At 52.8% G+C, this 26207-nt stretch overlaps 2 protein-coding genes across 4 annotated transcripts in view; one reads left to right on the top strand and one right to left on the bottom strand.

Annotated features, from left to right (window-relative positions):
- Positions 1-1989, bottom strand: part of C25H16orf96 (chromosome 25 C16orf96 homolog) — a 59397-nt gene extending 57408 nt beyond the window's left edge. For both annotated transcript variants that reach the window (XM_070779574.1, XM_070779575.1), the window contains exon 1: positions 1852-1989. The gene's annotated coding sequence lies outside the window, so the exon portion shown is untranslated. The remainder of the gene's footprint in view (positions 1-1851) is intronic.
- CDIP1 (cell death inducing p53 target 1) lies at positions 1804-26181 on the top strand. 2 transcript variants are annotated; one of them, XM_070779580.1, is made up of 6 exons: positions 1804-1936; positions 22671-22753; positions 23229-23333; positions 23438-23593; positions 23934-24207; positions 24315-26181. In XM_070779580.1, exons 3-6 carry the CDS (start codon positions 23249-23251, stop codon positions 24424-24426), a joined length of 627 nt encoding a protein of 208 aa, XP_070635681.1. In that variant the 5' UTR covers positions 1804-1936; positions 22671-22753; positions 23229-23248; the 3' UTR covers positions 24427-26181. The 2 variants fall into 2 exon arrangements, with proteins under 2 accessions (XP_070635681.1, XP_070635682.1); XM_070779581.1 differs by lacking the exon at positions 1804-1936 and adding an exon at positions 2143-2293.
- Positions 26182-26207: the final 26 nt, after the last annotated feature.

The raw sequence follows: 26207 nt of genomic DNA, 5'->3' as shown, positions 1-26207 counted from the left end.
TATGTCAGGAGTGAAACTGCAGCTTGTCCTCCATCTCCTATTGCTGATGACCCATCAGCTCTGCTATCTCCCACCCGCTTCCCTTCTCCAGTCAGTAACTCTTCTTGCCTGTTCACTCGATGCCGGCCCCTGTATGCCAGCTGTTAAATAGTATACTACAGTGCTTCCCTGGTGGCTCAGAGGTTAAAGCGTCTGCCCGCAATGCGGGAGACCTGGGTGCGATCCCTAGGTCGGGCAGATCCCTGGGTCAGGCAGATCCCCTGGAGAAGGAAATGGCAACCCACTCCAGTATTCTTGCCTGGAGAATCCCATGGATGGAGGAGCCTGGTGGGCTACAGCCCATGAGGTCACAAAGAGTCGGACACGACTGAGCGACTTCACTTTCACAGTGCTTTTCAAACTACTTATCCTGTAAGATTAAAAATGTGTTTTGTGTTTTTCATCTATTATTTGTATGAAAGTATTATAAACCTATTAGAGTACAGTATTATATAGCCAATCGTGTCAGTTGGGTACCTAGGCTAACTTCGTTGGACTTAAGGAAAAAATTGGACTTACAAACTCATTCTCAGAATGGAACTTGTTTGTATGTAGGGGACTTATTGTACTGAACCACTGCTCCCAGGGAAATGCAGGGTAAGATACCTGTCAGCTATTTGTCATAATATTTGCATCAACTAATTAACACATAACCATGTTTTGAGTATTTCTGTTTAAAAATACTTTAATATATATTTCACTCAATAACATTGAACTCAAGTCCAACAACACTATAACTCATGTCTGCACAGCTGACCTAACGTAAGTATTTTTTGTGTAAGATCTTCTGGTACTCAGAAAAACTGAATGCACCAGTGCTCGGGGGCCATTTTAAACAGCAGAACCAATCAAAAGCATAAAAATGTGAATATGGCATTAAATATGCCCTCTAGAACTTCCCTGGAGAAGTCAATGGCAACCCACTCCAGTACTCTTGCCTGGAGGGTCCCATGGACGGAGAAGCCTGGTAGGCTGCAGTCCATGGGGTCGCTAAGAGTCGGGTTATGACTAAGTGACTTCACTTTCACTTTTCACTTTCATGCATTGGAGAAGGAAATGGCAACCCACTCCAGTGTTCTTGCCTGGAGAATCCCAGGGACAGCAGAGCCTGGTGGGCTGCCGTCTATGGGGTCGCACAGAGTCCGACATGACTGAACCGACTTAGCAGCAGCAGCAGCATAACTTCCCTGGTGGTCCAGTGGTTGGGACTCCACGCTTCCAATGCAGGGGCACCAGTTGGATCCCTGGTCAGGGAACTAACATCCCACGCGCCTCACAGGGCCACCAAAAAAAAAAATAATAATAATAATTAAAAAAATGCCTACTAACACGCTGAACAATAACAAAACACTTAACGGTATGAGAGCTGAAAGGAGAAGACGGAGTGTTGTCGAAGCTCTGCTTCGAATCTCCATATCACGCAACCACCACCGTTCCCACCCGGGTTTGTCCACATAACGCCCATTGCCTACACAATAAATACTTTTGGAATAAAGGAACAAACGTGCCTGGAAAGGCAGGAGGTGCGTTTTGCTCTGGCAGATACGGGAGTAGGGGGGGTAGTGTAGGGGCGGGGACTGGTGCACCGGGAGGTAAACCTCCCGTGATTTTCCAGTCACCTCACCTGACAAAGTCACCTCATCTGACAACCCCTAGGTCCCGTTATGTGCCTCGCCTGGGCCGAAACGCTAGCGCTCGCCTGAGGCCCGCAGGGATAGTCACGTGCGGCCGTGCGGCCACGCCCCCGAGCTGACCTCACGGCCCCGCCCCTCGCCGTGACGCCTCGGGCCTCGGCCCTGCTCCAAAGCCTACCCGCCTCCTTCTGACAGACGCCCGACTGCGAGCTGCGGAGGTGGTCGCTCTTGGTATTGCGGCTGCCGCCGGTGCCGCGGCGACGGTGAGTCGCCCCGACCATTCTAGACGGCTTCCCGTGGAGTCCCTCGGGAGCAGGGCTGGGCGCTCGCGGCCCTCGCAGGGAGAGGGACGACCTCCGGCCGCGAAGCCCCCTCTCCGCCCCCTCCCGCGGCACCCGCGCGGTGCACGCCGGGCACCGTGGTCCCCGCTGGCCCGCAGAGCGCGTCTCAAGGGCCTGGAACGGACTACATGTCCCAGAGGCCTTTGGTTGGAAGTAGGGGGGGGGGGTGCGTTGTGCGCGCAAAGCCCCGCGGAGCTGAGGGTCTTGTCCTCCGAGACAGACAGCCTGGACCAGGGCTATCTCTGCGTTCTTCCGGCCTGGGCCGGCCGGCTTGTCCAGGTAAAGGAACCCCGGGGGCGGCGCAGCGGGCCAGTAGCCTCCTCCCAGGCCAGTAGCCTCCTCCCAGGACGCCGATGCGATCCAGAGCGGCTTTGGGGTTTTGATGTCGTACCGTTGTTAGGCTGGCCGGCCACCCGCGGGGCTGCGGTGACACCTTAGCCAGGCCCGGACGGGCGGCGGGCTTGGTGCACCAGGGGCTGCCGGCCCGACACTGGGGTCCCGCCATCATGCCTCCCACATCCTTGCAGGCAAGCTTGGGGAAGTACCACCCCCAGTTTTCTGCAGGGGCTGTTCCCTCAAGGAGGGGGCTCGAGCGGAGGGTCTCGGTGACAAAGAAGCCTCTGCTGGGCTCCGTGGTGACCTTGGCAGGCCCGCCGGGCCTCGCGCGTCTCTGCCTCCCCCGCCCTCCCCCGCCCGCTTACATCTGTAAATCTCTGTGCCCGCTTTCGGCCACACATGCTGGTGCTAGGGCCGGGGGGTGGAGGCAGTGACCTGGCCTGGCTTTGGGCCCAGCCTCATGCCATTGAAGACCTTGTTGTAGTTGAACTCACAGCATCATGCGAGTCCGGGTTTGGACCCTTGACTCAAGGGTAGGCATGTTTTTGCTTTCTTATAAATATTCCCAGGTATCCTTTCAACAGGTGTCAGGTAAGGAGCAAGGGGCTGTAAGTTTCTCCATTGTGGGCCTAAAGTCCTCTGCGTCAGTCACTGGGGCCCTTGTTCAAAAGGCTGATTAGGGGGACCCACCCCCAGAGGTTCAGATATAGCAGTTATGAGATGTGCCCCAGGACTCTACTTAATAAGTTCCCCAGATAATTCTCGGGCTCCTCTGGGGTTGAGAACCTTTGTCTTAGAGTGAGGAGGGTGGAGGACCTTGAGGATAGTGTCTTCACAAGTTTTGTGTGTTTCCTGTGGGCTGCTGAGCAGGGCAGTGCCTGGCAAGTGTGACCTCGATTCTACTGCTTTGTTCCTTTCCTCAGGGCTGATCTAAGATAAGAGTTGGATGGGGAGAGACCCACCAGCTCTGCCTTGGCAGACGTTTAATACTGAAAAATTCCAAATGTACAGGAAAGTTGAAAAAATTTTACAGTGACTGCCCATAGAACACCATCTAGAAATGTCCAGTATTGTATTATACTTATCACCATTCTAACCATCCCGCCACATCAGGGTGAATTGAGGTTATCTGTCTGTTTCCCTCCCAGATGGTTAAACATGCATAGCATTCAGTAGTCGTAAAATTCTTCCCTTTGTTTTTTAACTGTCCGAATACTTGGAAGTCTTTCTGTTTCCCATCCCTGAGGACCCGAGGACTCTGGATGGGCCTCTGGAACCAGGACAGGACTTCATATGTGCTCTTGCAAAGATTTGAAAAAAACAGCAGGCAGTTGTGGTTCTAGAATCACCCTAAGGGCGAACGCATAAACTGTGCGAATGCTACTTCAGGAAACAGAACTGTTTTGAAGGGGAGCTAATGGAAGGTGTCCTTATGGCCAGGTTGTCCCTCAGATACAGTTGTTAGGAACTGATGCAGGTGGTCAGCTTGGAAGCCATTCCTGCTTTCTTGCTCTGTTTGAACCTGCTGGTTTGGTGTGTTTCCTAATGCTCGAGGGGCACAGGGCTGCGTAGCCCAGTTAAGCTCTGAGTCCCTTGGGCCCAGGTACTTTATTCCACAGCCATAGACACCAACCCTAACCCTCTCTCTTCAGTGATCTGAAGGGGAGAGAAGAGACAGGGCCTGGGAAAATTCATCTCCACTCTCAGAAACACTACTGAAAGGGCACAGACATAGTTTTACTCCTATAGGACACAGGGAGGTGTGCCAGTTAAAGTCATGGCATCGTATTTTGATGTCTCTACCCTCATGAGGAGGGAGGCAGCTGTGCCAGTGAGCAGCCAGCATGCCATGGGAGCACCGCAAAGGACAGTGGCCCTCAGTGGGGAGGAGAGAGGAAGAGAGCCAGGTTGGCAGTGGTGGCGTGAGGCTTATTTTGCCCCCACAAAGAGACTTGGAAGTGGAGTGCACAGCATGGAAATGGGCCTGTTTCTAGGATCCCACAAAGGCCTGCGGTTTCCTCCTCCCTGCATAGACTGTATCCTCCAAGACACATCTCCCCTGAAGGTGATAGAGGCTGTGGTGCAACTTAGTGCTGCAGAGGGCAGGGGGCACCTGGCCAGGGACCTCTGGTAGGCAGAGCCTCTCTCCCTGGGAGGGCCACCCACGCGAGGAGATGCAGGATCCATCAGCTTCTGAGCCTGTGGGCCTACTCCCTCTCCTTCTCTGGGTCATCTGTCTCCGGTGACAACGCTGGGGTCCTGGGACCAGCACTGCCTGGACTCCATAGCCCACACTGGAGGTCCTTCTGTCACTTCCAAGCTGTGCAACAAAGCATCTGCCTTTCCAGAGATTCATTTTTCCAGAAAATGTGTCTCATCACTTTTTCTGGTGCTCCCGATCTGTGGGTGTTATGAGCTCTCATGTGGTCTGTCCTCTGGGTGGTCCAGACCATCCATTCTTACCCCCAAGGAGGTGTCATGAGGGGCCAGGAAAAGCTGTGAACGTGCTGGGTCCATGTTGTGTCTGTCGACTGAAAACAAAGATGTACAACTTGAGAGTTGTGAGTTAAGTTTTATTTGGGGCAAAATGAGGACTGAAGCCCGGGAGGCAGCATCTCAGATAGCTCTGAGAGACTGCTCCAAAGCAGTGGGGGAAAGTCAATATATACGGTTTTGGTGAAGGGGGAGTTCAACACCATGAAGCACTCAATTTACAAAAGGTTTTTTGTTAGTCATAGGATCTGATGTCACCATGTAAGGATTTAATGCTTCTCTAGATATGAGGAGATGCAAGGATTGAGGTCATAAAGTCTGTTTCAGAAGATAAGCAACTATCTAAAGAGCTGTCCCATCAGATTCCCTGGAACACAGAATGCCTCACTCCGCCCTGAACTCCCTCAGGGGTTGTTGAAGGTCAGCAGCCGTAGCAGCATGGGGTTCAGTCTCAGTAGAGGCAGATGGCAAACGCTTTTGTTGTTCCCTCGTTGGCAGTGCTCTTGGTAAGTGCCAATTTGTAGTTGACATGTCCAGTAAGTTTTGATTCAGTCCAAACTCAAATCTGCTTTGTTGTCTGTGTCTTTCCTTCAAGGAGAAAACAGGCCAGGGAAAGTGGAAGTAGGTAGGGAAGGGTGGAAGAGTTGCCCTGGGTGGGGTTTGAGGAGAATCCCAGCCTGTTACCACTTCAGGAAGAAGTGAGATGGTTGTCACAGTTCAAGTTAACAGTAAGAGCAGCAGCCTTGCTGGCTGGGGAGGCAGCAGGAGGGAGGTTCCGTCTGCAGTGTGTGCTTTGTATGCGCCCTGTGCCCACCTGGTCGAGCCCTCATCCGTGTGTGGTCATCATACTCAGCGCCAGGGCTGCAGACCTAGCTCGATCACCTCTGTGTCCCCTGGCCGAGGACGCAGGCAGAGGACCAAGTGACTTGCCAGGGTTGGCATGTAATGGCAGAGCAGGGTCCCAAACCCAGCAGTCCTGAGACGGCAGGCCTGAAGGGAAATGGGGGCTCCCCTGTGAAGATGGCTCCGTTGACCTGACTGTGACTCAAGAAAAGCATTTCTTTTCTTGTCTGGATATTTGACACACTCATTAGAGAGCCAGTGCGGGCCTTCTCACCGGAGGCTGTGCTCTGGCCCTGTGGGGTGGGTTAGGCTGGTGGGAAGCCTTCCCTCACTGACTTGCTTGTTCAGCACCACTCTGCTAGGGGCCGAGCTGCACCCTCGGGCAATGAGGTACTCTCCAGCGGGGCCCCAAGAGTGAGGGACAGGGGATCCCTCCGCAGGGAGGTACAGGAGAGGCTCAATTTTCTGGAAAGAGGGTTTGGAGGCAGAGGGATGGGTCTTTGGTGGGGGCAGGGTTTGGTTTGTTTGCAAGAGTAAGCTACAGTCAGGGGTGTCTGGAGTGTAGTGTGGTAAAGAGATCTGGAACACACAGCCAAGTCCAGACTTTTCCCTTTGAACCTTGACCTTAAACCTTGACAAGCAGATAAGATCTGAGAGCTCTTTGAACCATGATGTTCACTTGGCTTGCCTACAGATCAGGGTTTAGGGGCAGAGACGGCTCTGGGACACCTCCCAGACATCCATCTTGAGGCCTGGGGTGCTGCTCCCTGAAGCAGGGCCCACGGGCTGCGGGCAGAGCTCACGCCTGGTGTATCACTTTGTCAGCTGATACTTGATGTACTGCCTGGGGCTGTGGAGAGACTGACCCTCGGCACTACCCCAGCCTTCCAGGAGCTGCCGGCCTGCCTGGGGCAGCTGGGCCCTTGACCACAGTTCTTTCCTCTTAGTGATTCTTAGTTCCAGTCCTGGAACCCCAGCCCACTTCTTTGCAGGGCCTACTTAGGGCTCACCCGGTCCTCGAAGACTTCCCAGGGCCCCCACCCACAGACCGACCCTTCTCTCACCTGGAGCACCTGCCATCACAGGTCTCCTTGGGTTTTGCCGAGTATCTTTTGTAAGTTTTTCTCAAGTGTGAGCCTTGCGTTCGTCTGCAGCTCCCTGAGGGCAGGGACCAGGGCAGTGAGTGGCCTCCATGGAGAGGCCTGTGAAGTGTTGGCTGAATTAAAGAGTAAAGAATCTTAAGTCTTTTCAAGCAGGTGGTCACTTGAAAGAAAGAATAAACAAACAAACTTGGGTAGTAATGGCTCTGCCGAATACAGTTGGCTAATCCCAGAAGAAAAGTTATGACCAACCTAGATAGCATATTGAAAAGCATAGACATTACTTTGCCAACAAAGGTCCATCTAGTCAAGGCTATGGTTTTTCCAGTGGTCATGTATGGACGTGAGAGTTGGACTGTGAAGAAAGCTGAGCGCCGAAGAATTGATGCTATGAACTGTGGTGTTGGAGAAGACTCTTGAGAGTCCCTTGGACTGCAGGGAGATCCAACCAGTCCATTCTGAAGGAGATCAGCCCTGGGATTTCTTTGGAAGGAATGATGCTAAAGCTGAAAGTCCAGTACTTTGGCCACCTCATGCGAAGAGTTGACTCATTGGAAAAGACTCTGATGCTGGGAGGGATTGGGGGCAGGAGGAAAAGGGGACGACAGAGGATGAGATGGCTGGATGGCATCACTGACTCAATGGACGTGAGTCTGAGTGAACTCCGGGAGTTGGTGATGGACAGGGAGGCCTGGCATGCTGTGATTCATGGGGTCGCAAAGAGTCGGACACGACTGAGTGACTGAACTGAACTGAACTGAACTGAATCCCAGAACCAGAGGCATTCCGTGTTGTTCACATGACCACTTCTCAGCTCTGGCACTTGGGGCAGGCCTTGGTTTCTAAGCTCAGATCGTCTGTCTACCTGCCCCTCCTGGAGAGCGTGGGGGCCACACTGGGACCCATTTCTCTGTGGTCCCAGTCACACTGGCCAAACAGAACCTGTGTCTACTGGAGGTGGGGGCCAAGCACTGTAGGGTTCAGGACTCAGGGACCCACGTTAGCATCCTAGACAGTGCAGGGACCCCTCCACCTCACTCCCCTTGCATGGGTGTATGGGCACGTTCCAGTCTTCTGGGTGGAACCGCTCTGGTGCTTGGTCTCTCATTCGTGTCTGACTCTTTGCAACCCCGTGGACTGTAGCCCACCAGGCTCATCTGTCCATGGGATTCTTCAGGCAAGTATACTGGGGTGGATTGCCATGCCCTCCTCCAGGGGATCTTCCCAACCCCGGGATCAAACCCAGGTCTCCCACATGGCAGGCAGATTCTTTACTAGCTGAGCTATGAGGGCCAGCCCTGGGGGAGGCTCTCTCCTCAACTCAGTCCTGTCTTTTTGAAGATTCGCCTCAGAAAAGCCCTCCCTTCCCTGCTTATCCTTCCACCGTGGCAGGCCTCACCAGCCGACCTACTAATGTATTTTACCAGTTTTTGTGTTTTATGGCCCCTCCCCCACTAGTTTGTGGACAGCTGTTTCCTCCTCTTCAGGGCTTAGAAAAGAGCCTGATGAGTAGTCCAGGCCTCCCTTTGTGGGCTCTTAGTAATGTCTGAAGACCAGATGTATGTCAGTTGACACCTTGGACTTGGTGATCCCTAGAGACACTTCCGGCCTGAAAGGTGACCTCTAGATGCATGAATACACACATGGCTAAAAATAAGGCAACCCCAGATATAACATGAGTTCCCACTTCCTCAAAGAGGAGATCCAAAATAATTCTGTTCCAAACGGCTTGGGTCAACTCTTCAGGTCAGATGTCCATTTAGAATGACAGGAGTGTAGTTAAGCTTCCTTGTACTATTTCATGGAGTGTAATTTCAAATTCTGGTTATATTTGCTCCCCACTCACATTTCCCAGAGTGCTTTTCCCACTCTCCCCTTCACCTCTGCGGACATCGTGTCCTTGTCCTGGACACCAGCCCCTGGGGATCGTCAATGCCGGGCGTGTGGGCGCCCCTTGCTGCATGTAGGGACGTTTCCTCCGGAGAGTGTGCCCCTGGACTGCTGTGTGCCAGCCTGTACACAGCTTCTTACCGCATGCCCTTTCAAAGGCTGTTTACCGTTGGAACGGTGAGGTCCCACCCCGGGAATAATTACTAGTCTGCTGGCTTTGGGCTTTTTTCTTTTCACTGACTCCATCCAGGTGACCTCTAGAAGCGTGCCATGCTGGACTGACCGAGGCAGACGTTCTCCTCCCGGCGGTGTCTAGTGTGAGAAGTGAGACTGTCTGCAACACAGGGACTTGCGTGACACAGAGACACTCCCGAGGGGTGCATATAGGACCTTAGAGCTCATGAGGGCAGAAAGGCAAAGCCTTCTCTCGGGAGTATAGAGATCCACTCCTCCCTGACGGAATGGGGGGACCTGGGCAAGGCCTGGCGGCAGGCCGACTCCTCACTTAGGCTGGTGAGGCCAGCAGGCATCTGTGTCCAAAATAGGTCTTACAGCCGGGAGACCTTGTAGTGGCCATGTGGCTGGGCTGCACTTCAGGGCCTAGAACCTTTTTCCTGGATTGGGCTGGTGTGTCTTGATCTGAGATAACCAATTAAAATAGAGTCAACTGCAAGGCTGTCCATTTTGCGTCAACTCACCGTGGTGGTATAGTGGGGCACAGAGCTGCCTTCCATTTCGTGTCGGCTCAACAAAGGCAGAGGCAAGGACTTCGTCTTTTCAGGTTCCACTCTGATTGCCTAAGCGTTGGTTCTTCAGACTCATCGCATTTCTAAAATTAGTCCGCCTTCTGGTTACCGAGCCCTGCCTATCCAGCAGGTGTGGCTGTCCTGTTTATTCAGTCGTGGTTGCAGCTGCATCTGTTTTTGGCCCTGGCTCCTTGTTCCCTCCTGTCTGTACTTCTTCCTCTGTGCCAGCGGTAGAAGCAGAAACTGAGCTCCTGAGCCTGGTCCTGCCGGGGTGGGGGGTAGGGGGCTCAGGGGCAGGAGGAGCTCTCTCCAGCTTGTGTCTTGGGCAAGCCCCGTCTCAGTTTGCTCATGCATCTGTCTTTTGGGATTTTCTCACCCACCCCCTCTCCCAGGTGACCTCCTGCTGGCTCTCCAGGAGGGGTATCCAAGGCTGGAACTACCTGTAGCCCTCCAGGCTCCTCTGACTGTTGGGATTCTGCAGTCAGGAATACTGAGTGGGTTGCCATGCCCTCCTCCAGGGGATCTTCCCCACCCAGGATCAAATGCACATCTCTTACGTCTGCTGCGTTGGCAGGCGGGTGCTTGGCCTCACTGTGTACCATGTGGGATCTTAGTTCCCCGACCATGGATTGAACTCGTGTCACCTACATTGGGAGCGCAGTCTTAACCCCTGGGCCACCAGGGAAGTCCCTTGGCAGGCGGATTCTTTACCACCAGTGCCACCTGGAACTACCCTGGGTGGTCTTCGTGTCCCAGCTTCATGGTCTGGATCCCCCCGGTTTTACTAGAGCACTGGGAACGGGCTTGGCACGGAACTGAGCGGTGTTACCAAATTCCTACAAAACTGAAGTAGAGACTCCAGCGCATGAGTGGGGCACAGCCCATCCGTGCGTGTGCCTCGAGGACAGGTGCCTTGAGATGGACTGAATGTGGGAGAAGGTACAGGCAGTGGGGTTGTCCTCCGGAAAAGCTATGTGCACCCGCCTGATCTGCTGTGGCCCAGGTGCCCGTACCTCTGTCCCGGGGGCTCAGACTGGTTTGCCTCAGCTCCAGCCAGCTTCCGCGTGACGGACACCGTGTGCTCGTTATTGTCGTCATCGTGACGGTTCCTAGAAGTCTTACAGCTTTTTTAGCCCAGATGATTCTTGGAGTCCTGTCGGCTGTTTGATTTTCCTTCTGATGAAGAGCAACCAGCATATTCTCTTTTCTGTTTCATTGTATACTTCCTTTCCCACGCTCTGCTGAGGCTCCATAAATACAGCTGTTTGTATGTATGCAAATCATTGTTTGTGTTTGTGGAACACAGTGCTGCCTGCTCTTCTCATCACGACCTCACTGACACAACCCTGTGGGTCTGGGGCGGCTGCTGCCATTTCACAGATGGGAAGACAGACTCTGAAGTATCGGGTGGCCAGACACCTGGGCACTAGCAGGCGAGGCGTCTGCACTTTCAGGTTGACCTGTGCCATCAGGGCTCCAGCCTCCCCGGGGAAGGGCCCAGGCTGTGGTATTTGGGGCCATTGGCTTAGGCTGATGTATCAGCTCCATGGAGCTGTGATATTCATCCCAGAGGAGTGTGTGGGGCTGGTGAGAGGAGAGCAGCCAGATGGGAAAACCACATCTGCTTTCTGGTCCTTTCTGTGTCTTTAGCCTGTTTTGAAGTGTTTAGAATTCCCAAGGCATCAGATACACCCATGTTCAAGTATAAAGATGAAGAAATGGTTCGCAGCCACCAGTGATGCTGTCTGGGCTCCTGCCTCTTTCAGGAAGGACAGTGGAAAAGGGGCAGAGTTCAGGATTTCCAGTCCCACCAGTGCTGAACTTGGTGGCCCGGGGCCTGCTCAGTAAGGCAGTGTGGGCTAGAGGAAGCCAAGGCCTCTGGAAGTCGCGGGAGCTTTTTAGGGAGGGGCCTCTTGTTTACAAAGCCTCAGGCCCAGGGAGCACTGTTTATTGTTAATAGTACTTGTTTTCCTTCCTTGTTAAAATAATCAGCTGGAAATGTACCAATCAGAATCAGTAGATTCTGGCTGCTGTGGGTTGAGAATTGCTGTAAACCAGCTTCACTGTTTGCCTTCCATACTGAGGTTGGGTCTGGCTGCATTTACTCAGAAACCCAAAATAACTGGTGAAAACAAGTGAGCTTGTTTCTCACTGCAGGGTAGGGGAGGTGGTCAGTGCCGGGAGGGTGTCTCCATGGTCATCCGGGGCCCGGGCGCCTTCAGCTGCCCTCAGAACGGCTTCCATTCCCGAGGTCGTCTCGTGGTCAGCGTGTCTACGGGGCTGTAGCCTTCAGCCTCCTGGCGGCGGGCAGGAGGAGGGCCCGAGGACATGGGGTCCATCTGCAGGTGAGGCAGCTCCCTTTCAGCACCTTCCAAGAATGTCTGTCGCCTGTGTGACTCAGTGGCCAGAACCGAGTCACATGGGCACCTGTTGTTAGACAGGCTGAGAGCATCTTCACACAGGTACTGCTGCCCTGGTCCTCCAGGGGCTCCCAGGTCTGAGCGCGGCAGGGCAGCCCCGGGCCCTGTGCCTCTGAGGCCGCCCTGAGACTCGATGGCTCCAGGCTGCTGTCTGGCCGCCCATCCCGGGCACAGCCTCCTTCCTGAGGCCTGTGACTCTGTCCTGCCACTGTCCCTGCCCTCCCCCTCAGCCTGCATTGACCCCACCTCCTCCCCCTGCCCGGCTCGCTTGGAGAGATGTCCCCTGACCCCCGGAACAGGTCTGGTCCGCCTGTACTTTCACGGCATACTTTCTTATCCACCACTGGTCTCGCTGTGTCCTTGGGGTTGGGGTTTGGGGTGTGTCTTTGACTCTGGTCTCCCCAACTCAGTTGTGAGCTTCTGGAAGGCAGGACCAAGCCTCTCACTCCCTGCCACCACCCAGCCTGTGCCCAGCACGAAGTAGGTGCTACACAGCAGTCAGCACCAACAGACCTCTGGTTATTCCCAAAAGAAGGACCATCCGTTCCAGGGGCTTCTGTTAAGTGGCCATCACACAGACTGTCCTCCAGCCCGCCCCTGGGGACTTGCGAGAACAGGAGGGTTACGTGGCGCTGCCCAGGGAGCCAGTGGCCATCCCTGGTAAGCAGCCCTCAGGCAGAGGGATGCCTCCAAGAGGGTGGGGGGTGTGGACGGTGGGTGTCAGGCCTCCAGGAAGGTCTGCATGCTCAAAGGGCCTGAGTGCTTCCGTCCTCTGGTGGACCCTGGGACCCCCCACCCTTCACAGAGCAGTGGGCGCCTCCTTGGTTCAGCAGACAGGAGCTGAAGACAAGGCGAAAGGCTGCCTTTCTGTTTTCCCGGCAAAGCCCCAAGCCCTTCTGGCCAGCTGCCTAGAACCTGCCTCCTGGGGACAGAGGAGCCCCCTGGGGCCAGCTGGCATCATGGTGCTGTGGCTGCGGGAGCTGAGGGGTGAGCTCCTGGAGCAGCAGGCAGGCCGGCCCAGCTCTGGGAAACTCGGCCCTGCAGCTGCTGCCTCCAGGGCCCCAGGTGGATGCCAGGGTCCAGGCCCAGTACCCTTCCCTGGGCACTGCAGCCGTGGAGTGCCAGGGCAAATGCTGGGAAAGAGAGCTGACCCTTCAGGAGGACTGCTGGGCTGTCTTCCTTTCCAGAAGGTGTCTCAGGGGCCCCCAGGTCGGCCTCCACTTGCCGGGCCTCGGTGACCTCTGCAGGCCGGGCTCTCAGGCTGGACTGGGTCACCGGTCCCCGAGATCCTGGGGGACCAGAGGCTGCTGTGGCAGAGGCGGCAGTGCCTGTGTTGTTTTCCTTCCTGTTGGATGTTGTTCATAATAATCAACCCCGATAACCGGGGCCATTTATTCAGTGTTCTCGTGAGCGAGGCCGCAAGCTACTGCTCTGGGCAGTTCGAACACGCTCTTTATTATAAAACTTGCTCCAGCCCTGAGTGGTAGATGTGATTACAGATGAGGAAACAGGCTTAGTGAGGTCACACAGTTGCAGAGTGGGAGAGCTGGGTCTGAACTAGTCTGGTGCGTGTGGCCGCAGGCACATCCCTGGAGTGACAACAGCCCGCTTGGAGGCCCCCTGGGACAGTGCCCTCTCGGTCCCTCTGGCTGTGGAGCCCTGACCTGCTCTGCCTGCAGGTACCTACCCCCTTACCAGCTTGGGGCTCCTCTCGTCCAGCAGCTCTTGAAGAGTGACTTGCAGTCGCCTGGAGGCTTCCTGAGATCTTCCAGGGGCTGAAGGTCAGAACTGTGTTTATAAGGACACTCGGAGGTTATTAGTTATTCTGCCTGTTTCCATCATGTTGGCATTCGAAGGGGTGGTGCAGCAGCCGTGGGACTTAGCTCAAGGTGTGGTACCCGCTGCACCAGTGATTGTTGTGGCTTTGTTCCTGCAGGCTTCACTGAAGAAAAAGCAGTAAAAATGACTGAGTGTATTAGCTGGACCCTTGGGTGCACGTTGTTAATGTTTTGTGTGGTGAAATGAGAGGAGGCGCGTGCAGCATGCTGGGTCCCTCAGGAAGCACGGTGCAGCTGTTGGAGCTGTGAGCCCAGCTACTCAGCTGGTGTTTTCATGGAGCTCCACGTTTACTTAAAATAACAGCTGACACACAGACTATAGTTATTCGGACTTGGGGATTCAGCCGACAAAGTGAGCCTTCAAGGAAAATAACTGACCTTTTGTTTTTGTATTTGTTGCCAGTGATAAAATTTGAGCTTTCAAGTGAAAATGTTAAAATCTTGGAAAACTTTTTGCTGCTGTGAGCTTGACAACATCCCAGTAGTAAAGACTTTTCTGATGGGATTGGTGGTGATACTAACAATGTGATTTTTTTTTTTTTTGAGAGGGGCATATCATATAATGAGATGCCTTGACATTGCCAGATCTACATAATAATCAGGCTCATAAATGTGGGCCAGAATTTTCCAAATGACCCAGGCATGCTGTTATAAAACCAGCCGTGTGTAAAAGAGCCATTCCAAATACCAGGTAGCCCAGTGATTTTTTTCAGTGTAACAGGGAAAATTTTGTTGTGAAAGATTCGTATTCCATATTTAACTGTCAAGTTTGGGTGTGGTGTTGAAGAATGTCCACAATAAGCTGAAAAGACTATTCAGTCCCTCTCTCCCTTCCAGCTGCTTACTGTAGGAGGCTGGCTTTTCTCATACTTCATCCAAAACATCACAACAGATTGGATGGAGAAGCAGATACAGGCATCCAGCTGTCCTCTCTTAAGCCAGACTTTTTTATTTTATAGAAGTATAGTTAATTTATAACACTGTGTCAGTTTCTGCTGTACAGCAGTGATTCAGTTACACATACATATTCATTATTTTTCATATTCTTCCCTGGTTCATCACAGGCTACTGAGTACAGTTCCTGTGCAGTCCAGTAGGCCCTCGTTGTTTATCCTTCTGTAGCGTCTGCATCTGCTGATCCCGAACTCTCAGTCCTCCCTGCCCCTCCCCCCGCCCCACTGGGCACCCACAAGTCTGTTCTGTCTGTAAGTCCGCTTGTGTTTCACAGGTAAGTTCCTTTGTGTCATGTTTTAGATTCCCGGGTGGCTCAGCATGTAAAGAATCCACCTGCAGTGCGGGGGACCTGGGTTCGATCCCTGGGTTGGGAAGATCCCCTGGAGAAGAGAAAGGCAACCCACTCCAGTATTCTGGCCTGGAGAACTCCATGGACTGCATAGCCCATAGGGTCACAAAGAGTCGGACATGACTGAGCGAGTTTCACTTAGATTCCACATATAAGTGATACCATATGATGTTTATCTTTCTCACTTCCTTCATTTAGGGTGATCATCTCAGTCCGTCCATGTTGCTGCAAATTGCATCACTTCATTCTTTTTTTATGGCTGAGTAGTATTCCACTGTGCATATGCACCACATCTTGTCCATCCGTCTGTCGATGGACATTTAGGCTTTTTCCACGTCTTGACTGTTGTGAATAATGCTGCTGTGAACGTGGGGGAGCATGCATCTTTTTGAATTAGAGTTTTGTCCAGATATATGCCTAGGAGTTGGATTGCTGGATCATTTAGCAACTTTATTTTTCACTTTTTGAGGAGCCTGCATACTGTTCCGCAGTGGCTGCTCCAATCTACATTCCCACTAGCAGTGTAGGAGGGTTCCCTTTTCTTCACATCCTCTCCAGTATTTGTTATTTGTAGACTTTTTAATGATGTTAAGCCAGACTTGTAAAGGGTTTGTGGAAATGTAAAACGATGCTAGTCTTCTTATTAAATCTTGTTTTGGAAAGTAGTTACTTAAAATTTTTGTTAACATGCTATGAGTTAATTTTTTTAATGAACAAATACTTTTAACAGTTCCTTATTTTTGGTTTCTAGTAGCTAAGTATTGATAGGTATAACCTACAAAAACAAAGTCATTTTGGTGTCCTTAATAATTGAGGGTTAAGGGGTCCTGAGACCAAAAACCTTGAGGACGGCTGCTGTAGCCGACCCTGGCGGAGCTGATGTCAGAACATCCTCCGTCTGGCCGCTGCCATCCTCCCGCTTGTCTCTGTCTCGCCTCACGCCCTTCCTCGTCCTCCAGGAACCTGCGTGTGTGTGCTGATGGGGCTCAGCCCCACGCTGCCCTCCCAGCCTTCCTCCAGAAGACGCTGTTGGTGTTCCCTCAGCAGGTCCTGTGTGGGGTGGGGACCCCGGAGGCAGGGTAGGCACCCTCCCCATACACAGGGTGCGTGTCCTGACGGCTCAGACTACCAAATGGAGTTTCTACCAGGGGATGGAGCCAGGGAGGAGCACATCCTGCTGGCTCGGGCCCAGGCCCTCCCGGCTTCCTCTGGGAGACCCCGGGCTGCCTCTGGCTGCTGCCAGTTGGCCGGGCCCTGGCCCTGGCTCAACAGCCGCGTGCTCTGCAGTGAACCAGGAGGAGCTGGGAGCAGAGCAGGATGCCAGGGCTGCCTCCCGGGGCCAGAAGTCTTGTACTTTTAACTCCACGCAGGGGCGTGGGGAGACCGGGCTCTGCAGAAAGTGCCTGGCCCTGTGTCCCACCCCAGAGGCCCCCAGCACCTGCTGTTCTGGGGAAGGCGAGATGAGACTGTAGCAGGAAATGGGTCCAAAGACAGGCAGACATGGAGATGGGCTTCACCCCACTGTGTGTGTGCGTGTGCTTAGTCGTGTCCAGCTCTTTTGGACCGCATGTGCTGTAGCCTGCCAAGCTCTTCTGTCTGTGGTATTTCCCAGACAAGAATACTGGAGCAGGCTACCATATCCTTCTCCAGGGGATCTTCTTGACTCATGGGTAAACCTGAGTCCCCAGCATCACAGGCAGATTCTTTACTCGCTGAGCCACTGGGGAATCTCACTTTAGGGTGACTGAAATATTCTGTGCTAGGCTGTGTTGGTCATAGGTACAGAGGGGCCTGCCTCCCAGGCTCCGCTATGGCTTCGAAAGGCAGCTGCAGGGTGGATGTGGAGGGGAGAGGAGACAGGAGCGGCAGGGCCTGGGGGGAACCGGTGCCCCGTGGCAGCGCCTGCCCCAGGTTCGGTGTTGGGCGACTCCGGGGGCGGTGTCTTCCCTCTTACTGATGCAGGAGACCAACAAAACCAAGTGTCATCTTAACATTACAAATCAGTGATTAACGGTACTCAAAGTGTGCGCTGTAAGTCAGCATCATCCTTCACAGAAGGTATAAAATGTCTATATTTTTTGACCTAATAATCTCACTTCTGGTGTGTTTAGGCCAAGGAAATAATCCAGGAAAGGGAAAGAGCGTTAGTCAAAGGTGTTGCATTGTTTCATGACAGTAACAAGGAGCCTTCTAAATGATTTAATAGGGATTGGTCAAGTAAACAGGGATGGGCCCCTTTTTGGAAATACTAAACTCTATGATCATGGAGTCTTAGAGGATAGAGGAAATATATGTGACACAGTGTTAAAAGGATTTAACTTTGTCACAGCAGAAACTATATAAAAACCTGGCTGCCTGTGCAGACTGGCAGGGACATGCCGAGACTGGCTGCATTAGGATGATAAGCTTGGGCAGTTGTGTTTTCCTTCAGTTTAATAAGTTTATTGACGTATAATAATCTGCATACCATATGATTTCCCCATTTAAAGTGTGCAATTCAGGGACTTCCCTGGCGGTCCAGTGGTTAAAACTCTGTGTTCCAAGTACAAGGGGGAACAGGTTCAATCCCTGGTCAGAGAATTAAGATCATGCCTCAGCTGAGAAATTTTAAAGTGTGCAATTCAGTGGTTTTTAGTTTAGTCACAGAATCATGCAACCATCATTCCAGTTTTACAACATCTACAGCGTCCCAAAAGGAATTCTATACTGGCCATAGGCCAACCCCCCAAACCCCTGGAAACCACTAATCTGGTTTCCGCCTCTGTGGATTATCTGGATTTACCTCATATACGGAATCATACAATACATGGTCCTTTGTGTCTGGCTTCTGTTACTGAGCATCACGTTTTCAAGGGTCATCTAGGTTATAGCTGTGTCCATACTTAATCCCTTTTCATGGCTGAATAATATTCCACTGTATAGATACGGCCAGTCTGTTTATCCACTCATCAGGTGATGGACACTTGAGTTGTTTACACTTTTTGGCTATTATGAGTAATTCTGCTATGAACATTCTTGCACACGTTTTTGTGTGGACATGAGTTTTCAGTTCCTTGGGGTATATACCTAGGAGCGGAACTGCTGGGTAATTCTTGAAGAACTGCCAGACTATTTTCCAGAGCAGCTACACCAGCAGTGGGGCGGGGAGAGGTTCCAGCTTCTCTGCGTGATACTCACTGTTGCCCTGTTCATCTTAGCCGTTCCAGTAGGTAGGAAAAGGTACCTTGTAGTTTTGATTTGCAGTCACCTGTTGACTCAGAATGTTCAGGTTCTTTTCATGTGCTTGTTGAGCATTTGTTTATCTTTGGAGAAATGTCTGTTCCCATCCTTTGGCCCATTTAAAAAAACTGAGTCATCTTTTCTGTTAATGAGTTAGAAAAGTTCTTTATGTATTCTAAATGGTGCAGATCCCTAAGATATTTGATTTGAAAGAATTTTCCTACATTGTGTGGGCTGTCTTCCCACTTTCTTGATAGTGTCCTTAGAAGTACAAGTCTTATATTTTGATGAAATTGATTTTATCTTTTTTCACTCTTGTTGCTTGGACTCAGTCCTTCTGGCCCTGCCACTGGTTTGTTACATTTAATATTTAAACTGACTGACTCCAGACTCGTCCTTCAGGAGGATTGTTCAGTTCAGTTCAGTTTAGTCGCTCAGTCGTGTCCGAATCTGCAACCCCATGAATCACAGCACACCAGGCCTCCTTGGCCATCACCATCTCCCAGAGTTCACTCAAACTCAAATCCATCGAGTTGGTGATGCCATCCAGCCATCTCATCCTCTGTCGTCCCCTTCTCCTCCTGCTCCCAATCCCTCCCAGCATCAGAGTCTTTTCCAGTGAGTCAACTCTTCGCATGAGGTGGCCAAAGTACTGGAGTTTCAGCTTTAGCATCAGTCCTTCCAAAGAAATCCCAGGGCTGATCTCCTTCAGAATGGACTGGTTGGATCTCTTGCAGTCCAAGGGACGCACAAGAGTATTCTCCAATACCACAGTTCATAGCATCAGTTCTTCGGCGCTCAGCCTTCTTCACAGTCCAAGTCTCACATCCATACGTGACCACAGGAAAAACCATAGCCTTGACTAGACGGACCTTTATTGGCAAAGTAATGTCTATGCTTTTGAATATGCTATCTAGGTTGGTCATAACCTTCCTTCCAAGGAGTAAGCGTCTTTTGATTTCATGGCTGCAGTCACCATCTGCAGTGATTTTGGAGCCCCAAAAAATAAAGTCTAACACTGTTTCCCCATCTATTTCCCATGAAGTTATGGGACTGGATGCCATGATCTTCGTTTTCTGAATGTTGAGCTTTAAGCCAACTTTTTCACTCTCCACTTTCACTTTCATCAAGAGGCTTTTTAGTTCCTCTTCACTTCCTGCCATAAGGGTGGTGTCATCTGCATATCTGAGGTTATTGATATTTCTCCCAGCAGTCTTGATTCCAGCTTGTGCTTCTTCCAGCCCAGCAATTCTCATGATGTACTCTGCATATAAGTTAAATAAACAGGGTGACAATATACAGCCTTGATGTACTCCTTTTCCTATTTGGAACCAGTCTGTTGTTCCATGTCCAGTTCTAACTGTTGCTTCCTGACCTGCATATAGGTTTCTCAAGAGGCAGGTCAGGTGGTCTGGTATTCCCATCTCTTTCAGAATTTTCCACAGTTTATTGTGATCCACACAGTCAAAGACTTTGGCATAGTCAATAATGCAGAAATAGGTGTTTTTCTGGAACTCTATTGCTTTTTTGATGATCCAGAGAATGTTGGAAATTTGATTTCTGGTTCCACTGCCTTTTCTAAAACCAGCTTGAACATCTGGAAGTTCACGGTTCACATACTGTTGAAGCCTGGCTTGGAGAATTTTGAGCATTACTTTACTAGCGTGTGAGATGAGTGCAATTGTGTGGTAGTTTGAGCATTCTTTGGCATTGCCTTTCTTTGGGATTGGAATGAAAACTGACCTTTTCCAGTCCTGTGGCCACTGCTGAGTTTTCCAAATGTGCTGGCGTATTGAGTGCAGCACTTTCACAGCATCAGTTTTCAGGCTTTGAAATAGCTCAACTGGAATTCCATCACCTCCACTAGCTTTGTTCGTAGTGACGCTTTCTAAGGCCCACTTGACTTCAAATTCCAGAATGTCTGGCTCTAGGTGAGTGATACACCATCGTGATTATCTTGGTCGTGAAGATCTTTTTTGTACAGTTCTGTGTATTCTTACCAGCTCTTCTTAATATCTTCTGCTTCTGTTAGGTCCATACCATTTCTGTCCTTTATCGAGCCCATCTTTGCATGAAATGTTCCCTTGGTATCTCTAATTTTCTTGAAGAGATCTCTAGTCTTTCCCATTCTGTTGTTTTCCTCTATTTCTTTGCAAATAGATCGCTGAGGAAGGCTTTCTTATCTCTTCTTGGTATTCTTTGGAACTCTGCATTCAGATGCTTGTATCTTTCCTTTTCTCCTCTGCTTTTCGCTTCTCTTCTTTTCACAGCTATTTGTAAGGCCTCCTCAGAGGCCTTTTTTGCATTTCTTTTCCATGGGGATGGTCTTGATCCCTGTCTCCTGTATAATGTCACGAACCTCCGTCCATAGTTCATCAGGCACTCTATCAGATCTAGTCCCTTAAATCTATTTCTCACTTCCACTGTATAATCATAAGGGATTTGATATAGGTCATACCTGAATGATCTAGTGGTTTTCCCTACTTTCTTCAATTTAAGTCTGAATTTGGCAATAAGGAGCTCATGAGCTGAGCCACAGTCAGCTCCCAGTCTTGTTTTTGCTGACTGTATAGAGCTTCTTCATCTTTGGCTGCAAAGAATATAATCAGTCGGATTTCGGTGTTGACCATCTGCTGATGTCCATGTGTAGAGTCTTCTCTTGTGTTGTTGGAAGACGGTGTTTGCTATGACCAGTGCATTTTCTTGGCAAAACTCTATTAGTCTTTGCTCTGCTTCATTCCGTATTCCAAGGCCAAATTTGCCTGTTACTCCAGGTGTTTCTTGACTTCCTACTTTTGCATTCCAGTCCCCTATAATGAAAAGGACATCTTTTTTGGGTGTTAGTTCTAGAAGGTCTTGTAGGTCTTCATAGAACTGTTCAGCTTCTTCAGGTTATTGGTTGGGGCATAGACTTGGATTACTGTGATATTGAATGGTTTGCCTTGGAAACGAACAGAGATCATGCTGTCGTTTTGAGACTGCATCCAAGTACTCCATTTCGGACTCTTTTGTTGACCATGATGGCTACTCCATTTCTTCTAAGTGATTCCTGCCCACAGTAGTAGATATAATGGTCATCTGAGTGAAATTCACCCACTCCAGTCCATTTTAGTTCACTGATTCCTAGAATGTCGACGTTCACTCTTGCCATCTCCTGTTTGACCACTTCCAATTTGCCTTGATTCATGGATCTGACATTCCAGGTTCCTATGCAATATTGCTCTTTACAGCATCGGACCTTGCTTCTATCACCAGTCACATCCACAACTGGGTATTGTTTTTACTCTGGCTCCATCCCTTCATTTTTTCTGGAGTTATTTCTCCACTGATCTCCAGTAGCGTATTGGGCACCTACCAACCTGGGGAGTTCCTCTTTCAGTATCCTATCATTTTGCCTTTTCATACTGTTCATGGGGTTCTCAAGGCAAGAATACTGAAGTGGTTTGCCATTCCCTTCTCCAGTGGACCACATTCTGTCAGACCTCTCCACCATGACCCGCCCATCTTGGGTTGCCCCACAGGCATGGCTTAGTTTCATTGAGTTAGACAAGGCTGTGGTCCTAGTGTGATTAGATTGCCTAGTTTTCTGTGATTATGGTTTCAGTGTGTCTGTCCTCTGATGCCCTCTTGCAACATCTACCATCTTACTTGGGTTTCTCTTACCTTGGACGTGGGCTATCTTCACGGCTGCTCCAGCAAGCGCAGCCACTGCTCCTTAGCTTGGACGAGGGGTATCTCCTCACCGCCCCTCCTGACCTTGAACGTGGAGTAGCTCCTCTAGGCCCTCCTGCGCCCGCACAGCCACCGCTCCTTGGACGTGGAGTTGCTACTCTCAGCCGCCGCCCCAGGCCTCGGGCCGGGGGTAGCTCCTCCCGGCCGCTGCCCCTGACCTCAGACGTGGGGTAGCTCCTTTCGGCCGTTCCTGCGCTGTCACAGCCTAGCACTCTTGGCCGCCGCCCCTCCGGCATGGGGTCTTCCCGGCTTCTGTCCTGGCCTCGGACATAGGGTAGCTCCTCTTGGCCACGCTTGTGCGCCATCGCAGCCGCCCGCGCTACAGGATTGTTGGGGACCCCCTATTCCTGTAGCTCTTTTTCCTAGTTCACATTATTTCAGTTAAAAACAAATAATTCTCACTTTAAAATGCTACTAATTTAGGGGCTTTCATGCTGTTGAAGAGAGTTGAAGAAGTGTCTTACTAAAGGAGACAGAATGCAACTCTGTGGGGAGATGCCCTCAGTTTTGATTGATTCCCGCAGGGCATGTGGACGTGTGGGGGCTGCTCTGGGCTGGTGGGGAGAGGATGGAGGACCGGCCGTGGTCCTGGGGGACAGCAGCTGTGGGGAGGGGAGGGGGAGCTTGGGTGTGGGTAGGGACACAGGATGGCACCGTGGCTGCGTGGGGCCAGGTGCCCAGGGCCAGCTTTGCCCTGGTGCTGAGGGCACTGCCTGTGGGTCTCCCCCTAAAATAGCTCCCAGAACTCTGCGTGTTCGCCCAGGCCAGCGGTGGAAGGAGCCTCACCTGCCTGTCTCTTCTGAGTACCTGAGATCAGAGGTAAAGCATCTCCCGACCCTCCACGGGCAGGCCCTGGTGCGAAGGTCAGCCTGGTGCCCCCTCGGGGAGGGGTGGAGAGGACCCAGTCGGACTGCCCTTGAGACACCCTAGATGAGGTTCCCGAGCTGCTGGGTTCCACCCCCTTCACCAGGCCACCCCCCTGCCCTTGGCTCCCACACAGAAGTGTGGGTGACCCCTGAGGCTGGAGTTCCTGGAGGTTGCAGGATGGTGGCTCTGGGTTGGGTTACCTTGGCAGTGGTGGGGCATCTCCAGGGCCTGGGGGCAGCCGAGGCTGTGCTCCCAAAGGTTTGGCCCTGGCCCATACCAAGCGATGACACCTGTGTGGGGAGACAAGCGAAGGTGACCTGAGGCCAAGAGCAAGGGACGCCCATGGGAGGAGCCACGGAAGGCCCTGTGGGGGTGGGGGGGGCGGGGTTAGCTGGGAGCACAGCCTGCACCCTGGTTTCACCTCCAGGCCCAGGAGAAGCAGCGAAGATGTCGAATGATCCGCCCCCTCCTTATCCTGGGGGTCCCACAGCCCCGCTTCTGGAGGAGAAAAGTGGCGCTCCGCCCACGCCAGGTAGGGTCCCATGCCCTTCACAGCTGCTGGGAGCTGCACCTGGAGCCGCGCCCCTCCAACAACTAAGCCTCTGCGCTTCCTCCCCCGCCCCCCGCCCCATCCAGGCCGCACTTCCCCAGCTGTGATGCAGCCCCCACCGGGCATGTCGCTGCCCCCTGCAGACATTGGCCCCCCACCCTATGAGCCGCCTGGTCACCCGATGCCCCAGCCCGGCTTCATCCCCCCACACGTGAACGCAGACGGCACCTACATGCCTTCAGGTAAGACGGAAAGGAACCAGCCCAGCCCAGCACCCCGCGTAGGCAGCTGGGCCAGCCTCTGCTGCCAGCCGGCAGTCTGTGTGGGTGTTTAACATAAGGGCAGAGGGCCGACCGTGCAGGTGGACAGCAGACACGGGAAGGTGCCCAAGAGCACGGTACAGGGAGCTTCTGTGTGCTCTGGGACAGAGACCAGGAAAGGCTGGGAGAAGGACAATGGTTGCCTGGGCCCCAAGCCTGTGTCCTGGGGTGCTGGAGGCTCGGGGATTTATGTTCACCTTTCCCGTGGGGCCAGCGCCCCAGCCCGCCAGTGACCCGCCTTTGCTCCGTCTTCTGTTTCCAGGTTTCTACCCTCCTCCGGGTCCCCATCCACCCATGGGCTACTACCCACCGGGGCCCTACCCGCCAGGGCCCTACGCTGGCCCTGGGGGCCACACGGCCACGGTCCTGGTCCCCTCAGGGGCTGCCACCACCGTGACCGTGCTGCAGGGAGAGATCTTCGAGGGTGCGCCCGTGCAGACCGTGTGCCCTCACTGCCAGCAGGCCATCACCACCAAGATCTCCTATGAGATTGGCCTGATGAACTTCGTGCTGGGCTTCTTCTGCTGCTTCATGGGGTAGGTGGTGCAGGCACCCGCGGGGTGGCGCCATGCCCACGTCTGCTGCCCTGCAGGGGCCGGACTCTCGGCCCCTGATCTTCAGGCCCCCGTCTCTCCTGATGCAGGTGTGACCTGGGCTGCTGCCTGATCCCCTGCCTCATCAACGACTTCAAGGATGTGACACACACGTGCCCCAGCTGCAAGGCCTACATCTACACGTACAAGCGCCTGTGCTGACGGGCTGGGCCTGGACTCCCCGCTGTCCGTCTGGCCCCCCATGCTTCGCCCCCCGCACTCAGTGGCTCACCTCCCTGCTCCCACTGGGGGTTGGAAGCCGTTCCACTAGTCCGTCCCCTGGCAGTCTTGTCCTCTTCGCCTTGCCCTTCCCTGAGCATCTGACTCTGGTGGCAAAAATTCTGTTGGATTTCAGGCCAAGGGCCAGTGAGTGGTGGGGGATGGCGCTGAGCTTGCGTGCTGCTGCCGTGCTAGGCATTTGTGATCAAGAAGACAAGAGGGAGTGGTCTCCTCATGTGGTCCTCCCTGCTGGGGTCTCTTCTCCATTTCTGTACCAGGTACAGGTTTGGTCCAGAGTCTCCCTGGGACCAAAAGTAGCCAGAGCCGTGGCTGGTTCCCCAGACCGGGGCCTGCAGTGGGGCCGAGCCCATAGCCACTGTCATTTCTGATCTGTTGGGCTGAGAATGGCGGATGGACCCAGGCAGGCCTGAGTTTGTGGATGCTAGAGGCAGGCACGATGGTCAGAAGCAATGACTCTGGCCCTCAGAACTCAGGAATTCTTAACTGTGCCCAGGAATTACCTGGGGTAAATGGAGGTCAGCACACCTGCAGGCTACGGAGTGAGGGACTGGACCCTAGCTTGCCAAGAAGCGATTCTCCATGGCCCCTGCCCAGCTCCCTTTCAGCCACACCCCGTGAATCCCAGCCTTTGCTGGGGCCAGAAGGAATGCCCAGGAGCCAGGCCATCTGGCTATACCGTGCCCTTGCAGGGTGTGGGCACAGCCTCTGCCTGGAGTGTCCCAGGTGGGACCAGAGATGACAGAGCGGGGATTCCTTGCAGGCACTCTGGGCTGTGTGGTGCACTCTCCACGGGCCCTCCTCCCGGTGCCCACAGGGCCCTGCAGCCTGGCTGGTTCGCCGTCACTGCTCTTGCTCCATCAGCAGGCGCTGCAGCAGGAGCAGCCGTGGCGCTGGACTGGGACAGGCTTGGGACAAGGAAGGAGCAGCCACAAGTGGCAGAGGTGTCCCGGTGGCCACCAGCCCTGCCCTGGGCCTGAGCACACACTGTTTCCTGAAGGGTTTGTCTGTGAACTTGCTCCCATGGACCGCTGTATCCTGCCGCCCCCTCCTGGTCTTGCACAGTCACTGCATGGCCTCCTGTCACTGTGAACCGTGGCCAGTCTCAGTTGATAGTTCCTTATTAAATTGGCCCTTTCACTCCCCCACCCGAGGCCTCTGCTCTCTTGCCTGGCTTCCTTCTTTTGTGAGGGAAAGAGGGTGGGGGGCCTGCAGGTAGTTGGAAGGCAGGGGGTCAAGACCTCAGGGTCTCAGTGCTTCTGCTGAACCCACTACCCAGGGACAATGCTGGTGTCTCAGTCCCTGGTTAAACCCACCAGAGCCCAGCCATGACTGCGCCATCAGGCTTCCTTACTGATAATGTCACCTGTCTCCACACCATGCGCTTGCCCATGGGGTCTGCAACCTAGAGACCCTTGCCAGCCAGAACTCGGGGTCATCAACCCTGGGGGGAGGTGCCCTCGCTGCCTTGAGCAGGACAGAGCCACCGGGGATGAGGCGTCAGGTCTGCAGGCTGCTGGGGCAGGCAGGCAGCTGGGCCCCCACCCCTCATCTGACTTGTGAAGGTGGGTGGGCTTGGTCAGTTCCTGGAAAGTGTCCCCACCACTTAATTCTTTTTTGAGTAACACTTTCCCAGATTCTCAATATATAGAACAGGTAATAAACTCCTATTAAAATAAATATTTAAGTTCATTTCTATTTTAGAC

The sequence above is a fragment of the Bos indicus genome, chromosome 25 (genome assembly GCF_029378745.1).
Source record: "Bos indicus isolate NIAB-ARS_2022 breed Sahiwal x Tharparkar chromosome 25, NIAB-ARS_B.indTharparkar_mat_pri_1.0, whole genome shotgun sequence".
Classification (NCBI taxonomy): Eukaryota; Metazoa; Chordata; class Mammalia; order Artiodactyla; family Bovidae; genus Bos; species Bos indicus.
The sequence above is the reverse complement of the archived record's forward strand: the minus strand, read 5'-3'. Positions and strand labels throughout refer to the sequence as shown.